The sequence below is a fragment of the Sinocyclocheilus anshuiensis genome, unplaced genomic scaffold (genome assembly GCF_001515605.1).
Source record: "Sinocyclocheilus anshuiensis isolate Anshui unplaced genomic scaffold, SAMN03320099.WGS_v1.1 scaffold85, whole genome shotgun sequence".
NCBI lineage: Eukaryota > Metazoa > Chordata > Actinopteri > Cypriniformes > Cyprinidae > Sinocyclocheilus > Sinocyclocheilus anshuiensis.
In genome coordinates, this window is record NW_015536800.1 from 1270660 (window position 1) to 1285295 (window position 14636).

At 35.9% G+C, this 14636-nt stretch overlaps 1 protein-coding gene across 1 annotated transcript in view; it reads left to right on the forward strand.

The window, feature by feature from the left end:
- Positions 1 to 14636, forward strand: part of LOC107656734 (bifunctional heparan sulfate N-deacetylase/N-sulfotransferase 4-like) — an 80829-nt gene that overhangs the window by 62122 nt on the left and 4071 nt on the right. Inside the window, exons 8-13 of the mRNA XM_016444677.1 lie at positions 6083 to 6265; positions 8253 to 8349; positions 8941 to 9064; positions 10539 to 10713; positions 12087 to 12257; positions 12357 to 12466. Of these exons, the coding sequence (XP_016300163.1) occupies positions 6083 to 6265; positions 8253 to 8349; positions 8941 to 9064; positions 10539 to 10713; positions 12087 to 12257; positions 12357 to 12466 (860 nt within the window). The remainder of the gene's footprint in view (positions 1 to 6082; positions 6266 to 8252; positions 8350 to 8940; positions 9065 to 10538; positions 10714 to 12086; positions 12258 to 12356; positions 12467 to 14636) is intronic.

Sequence of the window (14636 nt, forward strand, 5' to 3'; positions counted from 1 at the left end):
TAATAAGCAAAGTGTACGCGCGTGTGAACCCGCCTATAGGCGCATATTACCAACGCGCTCTATAACAAAAATAAAAAAAATATTGTGCCAGACTTTAGACCAGGTTTTTGTTGGTCAAAGGCTGGTCTAACGTCTGGCGCAATATATATTTTTTTTTTTTTTTTTTTTTTTTTTTTTTTTATCTGGAAAGAAAAGAGAGGAAAGTGTATAATACAGAATACTGCAAAAATCCAAATTTCTGTTTAGATATGAGTTTAAAAATGAAATAATCAGACCACACAGGACTATTTAAAATAGAGGGCACAAAGGTGATGTAAAAATAAATAAATATATAATATTAATATATCAATATTTTGTAATGTATGATATTTAAAAAATATATTAATTAACAATGTTTTTTTTTTTTTTGTAGATATAAGCCTATAGCATAGTTTTGTATGTGTAGAAGAGATAGGGAGGGAGAGAAAGGCAAGTCTTCCTGTCTAGTGACTGCTTTTGAAGTTGTTAATTAAACCTGCAACCATCTGGTTCCTCGATGATCTACAAGGGGAAATCTCAGCAATGAGTGAGATAAGTGGACCGACTGCATGAATAAATAAACAAACGGATGAATAAATAAATGAAGTGGATGGATACCCACTCTTAGTTCTTTTGTTTTTGTGAAGGAGAAACATGAAACCTCATTAGTGCAATTTCCGTCTTCTGTCTTACCTTGGAGATATGTATTCCGTGTGTGCTTGTGTGTGTGCAGGTATGCATTTAAAAAATGCCTTTGATAAAAAAATATATATATTATTAAGAGGTGTTATTATAACAGGATAGAGTCGTATATGTGCTTAATACTACCTTATAGTGTCAATTAAACATTTTTAAAAATTAAAAATTAAAGGATTAAAATGTGAAAGATTATTATCGTGTACATAAATATAAAAATGCCTACATGTCATAATGGATAGTCGTTGCATGTATCAGAATTACGCGCACAAGCAGATCCGTTCCCTCACTAGAGAAGCGTTCAGTTTTTCCGCTTGTAAATAGCGAATCTGCCATGGTGCGAGCACAACTGGCTTTTAAAGGGAATGGGAGATGAGACTCTGATTGGTTTATGGCACGTTACGCCCAAAACACACCCATTACTCATTGAGAGAATACCATTACTTATTAAGAGAATAGGGACAAACCTTTTAGGCCATGGGCCCAGCGCGCCGGCCATTTTTCCCGTCCTTAAACTAGCAAAAGTGGATTCGGACACACAATAAGCGCAATTGCGCCGTGCGCTTTAGACCAACCCCTTTAGACCATTTGCCCGGGCGCGCCAACCGTTTTCCCGTCATTAAACTAGCAAAAGTGGATTCGGACACGCCCTTAGTGCACCTGCGCCATGCGCTTTAGACCATGCGCTTAGATCGTTAAAATAGGACCCTCAATCATGAATCAGACTGACTTCTGGAGAATTCTCCAGTTCAGCTCACTGACTCAGTGTTCTCAGAAATATGGTTGCAGCAGTTAACAGTTTTGTAACAGTTTTGGGTGAACTGTTACTTTAATATTATATGTTGGCAGAGAAAATGTGTGTGTGTGTGTGTGTGTGTGTGTGTGTGTGTGTGTGTGTGTGTATGCGTGTGTACCTGGTATTTATCACGTTATGGGGACTGTGTGTGTGTGTGTAAATGCCATGGTCAGGCCAAGTCATTATAAGTACATGTGATAATCATGTAGCACCAATCTGAACAAGTAGGTCAGGATTAATACTACACAGAACAGAAAATCAAGTTGGATTTTGCAGGTGTACTGTATATGTAGACTAGAATAGAATAGAATATACATTTATACTGATAAAACTGCAGTATGATACAACATTAAAACTGGTTAATTAATATCAAGATGGACTCGAACCAGCAATTTATAGAATAAGAATTGTAGTTTTTCTAGTCAAATTGATTGTTGCCTATAGAGGAATGGAGAAAAGTATGACTTTTCCTGCTCTTACGCTGTGTCTGGGTTTGTGTTTGTTTGTTAGTTTGATTGTCCAAGGGCACAAGCTGTATGTTACAACTTAGCCTGGTTACTGAGTATTTGTGTGTTGCACCATTAAACTTATATTTATTGCAGGCAATTAACCAGCCGTTGGTGGATCAAAATTTGCCACAGACAGATAAAATCGTGGCCAGAATTGTATAGCATGAATCTGGCTTTAACTGAAACGTAATCCCAAATATAAAGTAATTATCCCAGAAGTAACGGTAGGAATAAAATTATCAATATAATAAGAGTTATATTAAAAGATTATAATATAATTTTATAATTATATAATATAATAATATAATTATTAATAATATGTGATCGTAATAAATTAATAGATCAATTAAAGAAATTTAAAAATATATTGTTTTTTAATTTATTGCCACTTACTAATTTTAGATGGAGTTGTTTAATATTTGTTATATACATATATAAATATACTATTATTTTTTTTACATTTTATTAGTTTTTATTACTTATTGCCACTTATTAATTTTAGATTAAGTTGATTTAAATTTATTAATAATTTATGCATTGTATTTCCTGTTCTTCTGTTTAAACACTATGGAAATGTAATTTTGCTGCCACTGACTGTCAACATAAGACAAAAGAAGTTTGAAACATCAGTTACAACAAGATGTTTGTTGAATTAATGAATGTAAACATCCAGTTAAGTGACTTCACATTACAGAAAGCTTAATTCTTGCTTTAAGAACAAATGATGCAAGCAAACTGTAGTTACAATAACTAGTAGTTATTATGCCCCTTGTGTGAACTTCACATTCCAATTTAAGTAACCTTTCTGAAACGCTAGCCTGTAATGCTCATAGTCACAATGAAAGGTGAGCAGTGGTAATTGGAGGCTCTCATCCTTGTTTGTGTGTGTGTGTGTGTGTGTGTGTGTGTGTGTGTGTGTGTTTGTGTGTGTGTGTGTGCTGGTTAAATTTTCATGTCTTTTCCAGGCTAGTGATTTATAATTCTGTCAGGTCCTGAACATCTTCCAGAAGGAACATCTGTTTGGAACCCTTTAGATCCTCTCGCTGTGTGTTTGTGTTTGTGTGTGCATGTTCAATAGGTAGTCCGAATTTAGCTGTTAAAATGGTGGCTTGTGCTGGCATTCTCAAGTGTGTGTTGGACAAGCAGGATAGATGCCTTTGAACCTGAGATCCTTTAAGGACGCTATTTTTTTTTTTTCACTTTTTGCTTGCTCTCTTTCTTTGCCCTGGCTGCTAGCGCAAGGTAAAATGAATAATACGACCTATGGCTGTGTGTATGTGTAGGGGTTGTTGGATTCTGGTGTCTATTTTACAAAGCTTATGTGTGTGTTTGTTATTGATTGCTGAAAGCGCAGCATAAATCATATCTTGATCAGTCTGTTTGTGGTACAGCAGAACTTGTTCAGTGGTCAGATTGATGTTGTACATATGGGAAAAGCCTGTGTTCTTATGTGTGTGGAGCGAAGGCTAACATTCACCACAATCCCACCAAAATACTTTATAATGCTTGACATCTTTTTAATATCACGGGTCCCATTCGTTTTCCCGTGAGGGTTAAATTGAATTTGGTGGCTGCGAGTGTGTACGATAGAGTGTGTGTGTTACACCGGTCCGGCATAAAGCATGCCAGTGTGACAGAAGCTGCTAAACTTGTCTCATTATCCCATAAATATTCCCCACCCTGCTCACGGTCACCTAGCATCCCATCCATCAATCAAAGCCTGCTGCCATTTCCGTGCCTCCAACACATCCACGGCAGCCTTCTGAGGGAGCGGCACTTAGGCCCTGATACAGAGTCCATTACACGCTCCAACCAGATCCTGGCTGATTATAAAACACTTTTAGTCTACAGGAGACAGTGTGTTCTAATGGATCATTGTCTTCTCTTTTACCTTCAATTTAATAAACAGTTATATAATATAGCAGATCTTATTTCTAGATAAATGTAAGAGTTATATGGAAAATGAATTGATGTCAGGGGTAAAGTTCTGCTAAAACATGTGGATGCGTAGTTGGCTGTACAGCTTGTGCAGCTTCTGACTGACTTCTGCTGCCTTTTGCTGGTTCATGTACCTGTGTGTTTATTAAACATTATTTTTTGTTTAACAACCATTACTAATATTGATTTTCTGCTTGTAATAAAAATACAGAACCATTTTTTCATTTCTATTTCTCCTTTTTGACAAAATAAAAAGAAAATTATCATTGCAAAGATAAAGACATAATATCTTTATATACAGTATATAATAATATGGTAATAATAATTGTTTACATTTATTTCATATTGCACTTTACTTTTATGTAGTTGTTTTGCTATCTGTTGCTATTATTATTATGTACTGTATTCATTACCATTCAAATGTTTGGGGATGATGATATTTTCTCTTATGCTCAAGGTTGCATTGTTTTTTATCAAATATACAGTCATATTGTGAAATATTACAATTTACAATAATTGTCTATTTCAATATATTTTAAAATGTAATTTATTTCTGTGATGGAAAAACTGAATTTTCAGCATAATTTCTCCAGTCTTCAGTGCCATATGATCCTTCAGAAATCATTCTAATATGATGATAGGGTGCTGAATAAACATTTCTTATTGTTTTCCTTTATTAACATTATTTTTATCTTATCTTATTTTTTAGTGTTGAAAGCAGTTGTGCTGAATATTTTTGTGGAAACCGTGATAAAAAAAAATCAGGATTTCATGTTGAATATAAAGATCTTTATTGTCCCTTTTGATCAATTTAATGCATCATTTCTTTGTAAGATTATTAATTTCTTTAAAAGAAATCTTACTAACCCCAGACTTTTGAACGGTAGTGTATACATTATTATTGTTATTATTAATGGCATTATGCAGCATTGTTTTCCTTGTGAGCACCATTGTTTCTTGTTTAATTCACAATGTTTTATGGCATTATTGGGTACCATTCTTTATAGGCCGATATGGGAGAATCTGATATAAAAGACCAGATATAAAAGTAAAAATATATAAATCAATTATAAGTCTATCTTTAAGGTTTATATGAGATTTTATTGTAGAAGCGAAGGATGCCTAGCTTCAAAGAGTCATTGAGGAGGGACATCTGGGAATGCTGTCCCGGAACCTGTGACGAGGGGAGGCCCCTAAGGGCCCCTATCTCATAGCACTACTCATTGCACCTGGACGAGTGTGGGCCCACCCATAAAAACTTTGTCCTGGTTCAGGAGAATTTTAGCGTCAGCCCTGCCTGGCATTACCGGGATTGTCTGTTTTAAACTAGGCCACATATTCCCTCTCCTCTCCTCTCGCAATGCAACCTACTAAACCAGTCAAGCATAGAGACCCAATAAAACTTCGTCGCTCTTCTTTTTTCTCCTGTCTTTCCCTCCTCACTCCTCTCATCTTTTCTCTTCTCTCATTGAATCAAATCTCCACAAATGACCCTTGTTAATTGTATTGATCCTAATCTCCACAGACACTGTCCGCGAGTGACCTTACTCTAGTGGATTACATCAGAATTACAGCTTCACTCCACATGAAGTGGATGCATCCGCTGGGCTTACCTCATATGAAAGACCGCTGATCGGCCTGCTGTAATTGAATGTGCCCCAGGGGTGCTCTGAACCGCCCCATAAAGGGCCAGACGCAGGAAATCAGCACACCCCAGTGCAGTGTATAGGGTTGCTAAGCGACATTTAGCCTTTATCAAAGACTGCCACCAAACCAAATGATCAACATCACTTCAACATCTGCTGGGCCATTTACGATGCATTTTGACAAATGAAATCATGCACAAATGCAACTAACGCACGTTTATGGACAAATGTGGGTTATTTCTCTCTCGTCTAAAGCTTTTATGAGAAAAGGTGTTAGTATAATGGAAGAGCAAAGGTTTAAAACCTGAACATTAATATGCACAATACTGCTACCTACAGGAAACACTGGGGAGTTACAACTAAGGTCATCACATTCACTTATTTCAGTATATTAGCGGAAATGTTATAATAGCAGAGGCTGCTGTTTACTGATGATGAACGAATGAAAACTCAATTTCTTTTTTTCTTCCTCTCTGTAGATCAGTATATTTATGACTCATCTTTCCAACTATGGGAACGACCGCTTGGGCTTGTATACGTTCACTAATCTGGCTAACTTCCTGAAATGCTGGACCAACCTGAGGCTGCACACACTTCCTCCCCTGCAGCTCGCACACAAGTACTTCACACTCTTCCCAGAACAGAGACACCCGCTATGGCAGGTCAGTCATTTGAACCATATCCTCAAACTATTTTCATAAACTATTTAATCAATATGAAATAAATGCATTCATGGTGAAAATAAGTCACTACTTTTCAAAACAGTTCAAAACAGTTCCCAACCTATTTATTTTATTTTATTTTATTTCTATGGATGCAAGTTAATAATTTGAGGCTTATTTTATGATTACTTTTAAAATTACAGCCTCTTTTACCTTACATAAAATGTCCTCAAGAAATGATCACAGGTAAAAGCAATTCTGTGCAAACTGACATAAAAAGCCCACTCTCTGTGACCTGTAGGCCTTGTAACTGTTGTACATCAAGCACTCCATGTGTCTCAAGTGAATTTTGACCAATGAAAAGCCACCAGAAAATGAAAAGATGCACTTTACAACTTCTCACAGGGACAACGCTTGAATTTATGGGGGTTTTGCACAATTGTAGCTTATTTTTGTTTGGTTGCTCCAATTATGTCTTATATTGAAAAGATGCAGCATATAGGTGTTAAAGCTTTGCTAGTACAGTTTACATAATACAGGGCTCCAGACTTACATTTGAGAGCAGTGGCACCAGCGCCACTAAGTTCTACAGATGGTGGCGACAGGAGCAGATTTGGTAGCTCTGGGGGTGGTGTGTGGGAGTATTCAAATATAGATAATTTAATCATAAAATTACATTATTTTGCATTAATAAGTGCAGTTACTAATAACATTACATGTTCATTTTTTGATTATTTTTCTTTTGTTTATTGTTTATACAGATTTGACAGTAAAGCATTAACCTTGAATTAAGATGCATACAAAATTTACTTTTATTAACAACAGTAACAGGTGCAAAATCTAATTTTTATATAGAAAATGTATATTCTACTTTTATTAAATGTACCATTATTCTTCTAGTATATGGAACTGACCAACTTCAGTGATTATGTGTGATTTAGTCACAAATTGAAGAAAAGTTTGTTTTTCAAGTCACTTCATACACAAAAAAGTGTACAATTCTGACAAAATCTGATTTCTTGATGATTTGATATTTTATAATAGTGATTTTATCATTTCAAAATATAGAGAAAAAGTAGAAATGAATGACTAATAAGCCAATAAGTGCTCCTCTGCTGCCGTCTACTGGTTATAATTGTGATTTGATGTGTTTTTTTAATTTTACATAAGTGTTTGTTTACCACGAAGTATATTTTGGTCATCCCATTAAAAATAACATTCAAACTGGATCATTTTAGAGCTTTAAAGTGCTGGAAATAGTGTGAAATGCTTCAAAGTAATTGAAAAGTGCTTGTTATCATTGTGCGGCGAATTCAAACGCTTCTCACTGGATCTCGCTGTGCTGTAACAGTGACGCGAAATCAACTTTGGCTCCCGAGTAAAGCTGTTCTGAGCTCGGGCAAGTTTGTTTTTGCATTGCGGTCCGAGCTGATAAACGGTAGCACGGTTTAGTTTCTCTTTCGTTTCGTTTGCCGTTTGATTTTTCTCAAATGCAACAGAAATGGCAGTGCTTATGAGTTGGTGGTCGCGCCACCAACTCAACTCATGACGCGGTGGTCGCGCCAGTGCGAATGCTCACAAAAATTAGTCGCACCGGCAGAAAAAATGGTCTCAAAATGCGACCATTCGGTCATTGTCTGGAGCCCTGATAATAGTTATTGGACTAAAAAAGATTTTAGGTGATTTTTGTATTGTTCTGTTTTCGACATAAATTTCTCATCATGTGCAAATTGATGACACATGCAAATGTCTGCAGTAAAAATTACTTTAAACACATACTGTATGTCCTGAAAACAAATACCATCTGAATAGGGCTCTAGAATATCTATTAATATCTGTCGTATGAAATCTGAAGAAGATCTCCATATACTGTAGGCGTCAAGCTGCAGACCTTGTCTCGTCCACTGTCTCCGTGCTTCTGTTAACAGATCCTGTATTAATTTGATAGAACTTTACACCTGATCTCATTTACGATGTTGTTCTTCAGAACCCATGCGATGATAAACGGCATAAGGACATCTGGTCCAAAGAGAAGACCTGCGACAGGCTGCCCAAGTTCATGGTGGTCGGGCCTCAGAAAACAGGTAATTCTGTTCTGCCGTTACGAGAGCATGTTTCTTCCGCCTTTCCTTTTGCAGGGCTTCAAAGCCGTGTGTGTGTGCGTGCGTATCTCCTCGCTTCGCTGTTCCCCTTGATCCTGCTTCATGTCTCACCTTGTGCCGCTGGAAATGATGAAAGTGCAACCACGGGCATTCAGCTCTAGAGGAGAACAATACAGACACATCCCCAGAGGGCTGGGGAGGTAGAACAAGGGAAAAGACAGAGCGCTGTTTTGGGGCTGTAAGATTTTGATTGGTGTCAAGACACTGTCTTGTTAAACAGTTCTCCTCTCTGCACTCATCTTCTTTCCTGCTGTATCACAAACTCGCAATACACACAGAAAAAAAAATCCATAAGGTAAATGGTGTATTGATCCCATGTCTCTTAGTTTCTCGGTCTGTGGGCTGAATCTCCAGGCCTAAAATGTTTCTCTTCAGCGCTATCAGCTGCACATATAATTTCATCATTAGCAGGGGAAGGGCTCGTTGATTTACTTCTCCTCCTTCTTCCTTTCTCTCCTGCCCTCCTCCTTTCTCCCTTCATCTATTTCTTTCTCTCTCTCTCTCTCTCACCAGGCACGACAGCGCTCTACCTCTTCCTGATCATGCATCCCTTCATCTCCAGCAACTTTCCCAGTGTGAAAACATTCGAGGAAGTTCAGTTTTTCAACACCAACAACTACCACAAAGGCATTGACTGGTGGGTGTGAAGTGTGCTCCTGTGCACCAGACACATTTGTGCGTGGGTTTCACTTGTTAAAATGATTTTGGAACAATGGGTATGACATCACGTAAGTGGTTAAGGCATAGCTCATTAATATTAAATAGGTCAAGCCCAAATAATTAAACATGATCTTCCACTGTTTTGGTAAATACTCTATGTATTGTATTGATCTGGAAGACAGATCTGGAGTATTGTTTCTTTTCCTAGTCAAACGTTTAATATAAACAATATTATTACAAATTGAAATGTTTAAAAATCATTTAAATATGTCTTTCTGCCTGAATTGCTATTCTCAAATTCTTATTACACAGTCATTTGTAGGAGCAGTTATTCTCAGATTTAAGTGCTTAAAGGGGTGGTTGATTGCGATTTCACTTTTTTAATGTTAGTTAGTGTGTAATGTTGCTTTTTGAGCATAAACAATATCTGCAAAGTTACGAAGCTGAAAGTTCAATGCAAACGGAAATATCGTCTTTTGAAATTCTGGCAGTTTAATGCCTACAAAAACGACTGGTAAGGGACTACAACGAGTTACTTCCCGGGTCCGTATCAAGCCTAGAAAAAACCCAGTCAACCACCCCTTTAAATATGTTTGTAGCATATTTTTTGTGGCGAAAATTTAATTTCTTCATCTGCTACTGTCAATTTTAGGGTTTTATAGGTCAGTTGATGAATTATTATTATATTATAAATTGTTTGTCTAGTCTTAATGTCTTGTGGCAACCTGCTAATTACAAGAAGTTTATTAATTATTAATATTTTGAATTTTTAATAGACCAAATTAAATCATATACAGTAGTGCTACCTGCACATGCAGAAAATTATATCATAGAGAGAATGACTGGGTGTTTAAAAAAGTTTTTTCTTTTTTTAATATCTCTTAAAATAATTTGATAGTTTAACAAATATATACATTTAATTTGAAAAATATGTGGATTTTTTTTTTTTTAATGATAAAAGAGTACACTAACATGTACAGAGCCACACACATGGCATGCCATGAATTACAAATTCACTTCCATGACTTATTAATTCATGGACACATTTAATTAATTTGTTCCTTTATTTTAGGTGAAATGTGGCCACACTTTACTAATTTGTTCCCTTGAGGAACAAATTAGTACAACATGGCCATGATTTATGTAAAACTAGGGAACAAATTCTTAATTTGTGGACACAATATGTTGTGCAGGGCTCCATACACAAGGTGTAAGAGAAATGTTTTACTTGATGGTTAAACTAGATTTTTTAAAGATCTTCCCTTTTTTTTATCTTGGATAGTCTTATTTGTCATTGACCTAGATATATTCCTGCCGCAAGCACCTTTCATAAAGTGGTGAGGACAGAATCTTCCATGGCAAAATGTCCCACTGTAAATGACACCTATGCTTGTGTGTGCACTTGTCTTTGTGTGAGTTTTCTCTAACTTGATACACCTCTCTTCTCAAAGGTACATGGAGTTCTTTCCTGTACCCTCTAATGTCAGCACAGATTTCCTGTTTGAGAAGAGCGCAAATTACTTTCCTTCTGAGGAGACGCCCAAACGAGCCGCTGCTCTCTTGCCTAAAGCCAAAATCTTTACTCTGCTGATCAACCCTTCAGACAGGGCATACAGCTGGTACCAGGTATGACACATACCAATCACAGAGCAAAGACTAGTAGAATTGCCCATTTAGAGTTGTGTGGATGGCTGAAAGAGACTGCTGTACAGCAAAAAAAAAGGTTAATGCCTTTGACCATGTTGACATGCACAAGAGTTTTCCAATATTAATTAGGATTAATTCATATTTTGATTATGTACACTACTCTTCAATTTTATTGTATTTTTTAAGAAAAAAAAGTATACTAAGAAAAAATATATACTTGCAAATTTTACATGAGCACCAAATCAGCTTGCTAGTATACTGTATGAATAAAAGATTAAAATAGAAAATAGCTATTTTGAGTGGAGTAGTCACTTATATCATACATATCCAGACAAAGATCATTCTGATTTCTTTGCAAAGCTGCTGCAGTGGCAGTTGTGAAAAGTCAAGCTATCAAACAAATACATCAGAATACATAAAACTTTAATGTAACAGCTATATGAGAATGAGAATGAATATGCTGTGCAGAATTACTCAAATGCAGCTTAATAAATGCCAAAAAATAAACAAGAGGTATTTATTATTCTATAAAGGAACAAAAAAACACACCCATGTCTTATATTCATATTGTTATATTTGTGTTTTTATAAATTTGTTATTTTCATAATAATATTCAAAAATATGAAGCTAAATCAGAAAGTAATGTGCATGTTTACTTTAGGAGACTTGACTTTAGGAGAGCTGGCTAGTTTGAATTTTAAATAAAAAGGCAGTACAAATTCATCCATAGAGCCAAAAAAAAAAAATAAATAAATAAATTTAGCATCTGAAGGGAGCTCAAAATATAACTGTACAGATACACATTACCCTTTCTGACCTATAGAGGGCAGTGTGTTTGATATTTTCTTACACCTTTACTACACATTTTCACTGTTTTAGTGCAAAGTAGTATATACACAGCTTAAATACATGAAATCACAAATGTATTTTGTGTATGCGTGTCGGTGTGCTTGGTGGATTTCCGTAGGAAGCAAGCGTGCACATGTTCATGTGTGATACTGTGGAGAGATTGAATATGTGTAAGTGTGAGTGAGAACATCACTGGGTGTAAACGCAAGTTTGTGTGAGGCAGAAATCTCATCAACGGCATGCACAGGAGGGCACAGCATGAAGCTGCTACCGCACACCACAAGAACATGAAAAGAAAGATTTTTTGATCTCATCTAATGTATTAAAAGAACATTATTCCAGATTAAATACAATTGCAGCCCTGTACATTATCTTGCTTATTACATGGCTACTTAACAAATAATACATGTGGAGTTGAGCTTGTTTTATAATCATTTATAATAATATTTCAATCACTGTGCAGTTGGTTTTTGTTTGTAAAATAGTTTTAATTTCACTGGCAGCATCAGAGGGCTCATGAAGACCCGGCAGCATTACAGTTCAGTTTCTACGAGGTTATTTCAGCAGACCAGCTCGCTCCACCTGAGCTGCGCTCTCTCCAGAACCGCTGTCTCGTACCTGGACTCTACGCCACACACCTGGAGAGATGGCTCATATACTACCCTCCAAACCAGGTAGCCAATCTGGACCAACTCTTGCTGATTTCAGTATTTTTACAGTACATTTTCTGAATCGTGTACTTCCTGTCTGTCTCTCTCTCTCTTTTCCTGTAGCTGATGATTATTGATGGACAGCAGCTGAGGAATGACCCAGCTAAAATGATGGACGAGCTTCAGAAATTTCTGGGTGTCACTCCCTATTACAACTACTCCCAGGCACTCACGTAAGGGTCACACACACATTAACATTTTATATCAAGTGGGCACCTCCCAAATTTGCATAATTGCAGTTATTCTATAATGTCCAATAATTCAATGATAAAATAACTTATCCCACACTTTATGGATGTAATCTTAATTATGTAAAGACATTTCAGCCACTAGTCTGCAGTCCTCCTCTGGTGTTTGCATTAATATTTCAGTGAATGATGTTGTTTCACTAATTGGTGACGTTTTGCTGGCGAATTTGTTGAAAATGAATGAAACAGTTATAATATCAAATTCAATAAATGTTAAGCACAAAACGTATTTAATAAATTGCATGCATTAACTTTGACAGCTCTACAAATAATACGTTTCTCAAATGCAGCTGTGTGATGTACAGTCAAACCAAAATTTATTCAGACACCTTCAACATTTCTCACATTATATCACAGTTTATTCGCTATAGTTTAGAAAATGGTAATAAAATATGACAAGAACTCAGAATTAAACTGTGTCAGAACAAATTCATCTTGATAATGTCAGATAACTTTTATTGAAAGGTATGTAATGGATTACAATCAACCAAAAATTATTCAGCTGTTAAATTTAAGTACACAATTAGATAATATCAAGTTAGGTCAACCGATTTCCAAGCAATGCTTGATTTTGTTCAGTCTGTGATGTAAAAAGTAAAAAAAACACTTAAGCAAAACATGGTCAGGTCAAAGTGTCTGAATAATTTTTGATCCCAAATTTTACTGGTAGTCCACTGTATGAAGAATTTTTGGGTATAATATGTCACAGTTCACTTTATTTTGCTATCCTCACTTGCATTTATGAACTATAGTGTCCTGCACCCACTAGTAAAAAATATTAAAAATTATGTCTGGTGTCTGAATAATTTCTGGTTTGACTGTAGGTCCAGAGATGGTAGTTTTTTAGGTTTTACCATCACTGAGGAAACATTTGGTCTGTACTTGGATACACAAACGAGACCATACACACACACACACACACAGATGGACACAGGCTCATCCAGAGATATGATACAGGAGCGAGCCTGTCATCCATGCTGTCCCTGGTCCCATGTGTTTGAGAATCAGCCTGTATAATCTGTACAGAGCCTGAATGAGATTAATCATGATAATCTGGCTGTAGCCACTAACACAGTTTGAGAGCAAGAAGATTAACTTCATCTGGCCTCTCCAATTAAAAACAGCTCGTTAGGCATCTGACACTTTCTCTCTGTGTTAGATTGCTCTTAAAGTGTCATGTACATTCTTACAATTTGCATGTGTGCAAGACAACAATTTGCCGTGTGGTTCATTGTCAAACTATGCTTCTTAATGGCTGAAAAACCACCTGTCAGAGGATGAGGCCACGCCTTCTACTAATTAATATTTCAAACTGAACACTCAGCATGTTCAGTCATGTTTGAACTGACTCTTGCTGTTATAACTTGTGACTCAAATCAATTTCATACAGATTGCCAAAAAGAAAACATCTGTCACAACTCATGACTTGTAACAACTTTTACCAGAGAAGTTTATCTGATACCAGAAGTGTTTTTTTTCTCCAGAACACCATGTGGCAACACACGTGGAATATTTCTCACATGAAACCAAAAAAAAAATAATGTTTAAATAATACATGGCCAGTGAGAAATGTTTGTGGCAGGTACTTTTTCTCCTATTTTTCACTCATCTTTGGCAAGTGTGACAAAATGTTGTTTTGGGCCATATGTATTAATCATATTGTACTGTAATACATTAAATATATTTCAGGAAATTCAATCAAGTGAAAATGACATTCGCTCATCTGAACTTTGGGACAGAAAATTATCAAAATTAAAATTAATTAGAAAATTATTAAATAATTGTAATTATTTTTAATAATAAAAATAAATATTTTCTTTAAAATAATGCACACTATGATTAATAAAAAATGAATAAATATAAAATATTTTTAGTGGGTCCGAAACGACCTAAAATGCATTGTGGCAAAAAAGAAGAAAGAAATCATGGTATTTTGAAATGAAGCATTGGTTGTGTCACATTTTTCATTCTACAGCCATTGATATAAGAGGCCAAAACATTGAACTCAGTATTACCTGTGTCAGATGTAGTCTATTTCAGTGTCTCTCTCTCTCTCTCTCTCTCTCTCTCTCTATCTCGATTGTAATGTTTTTCG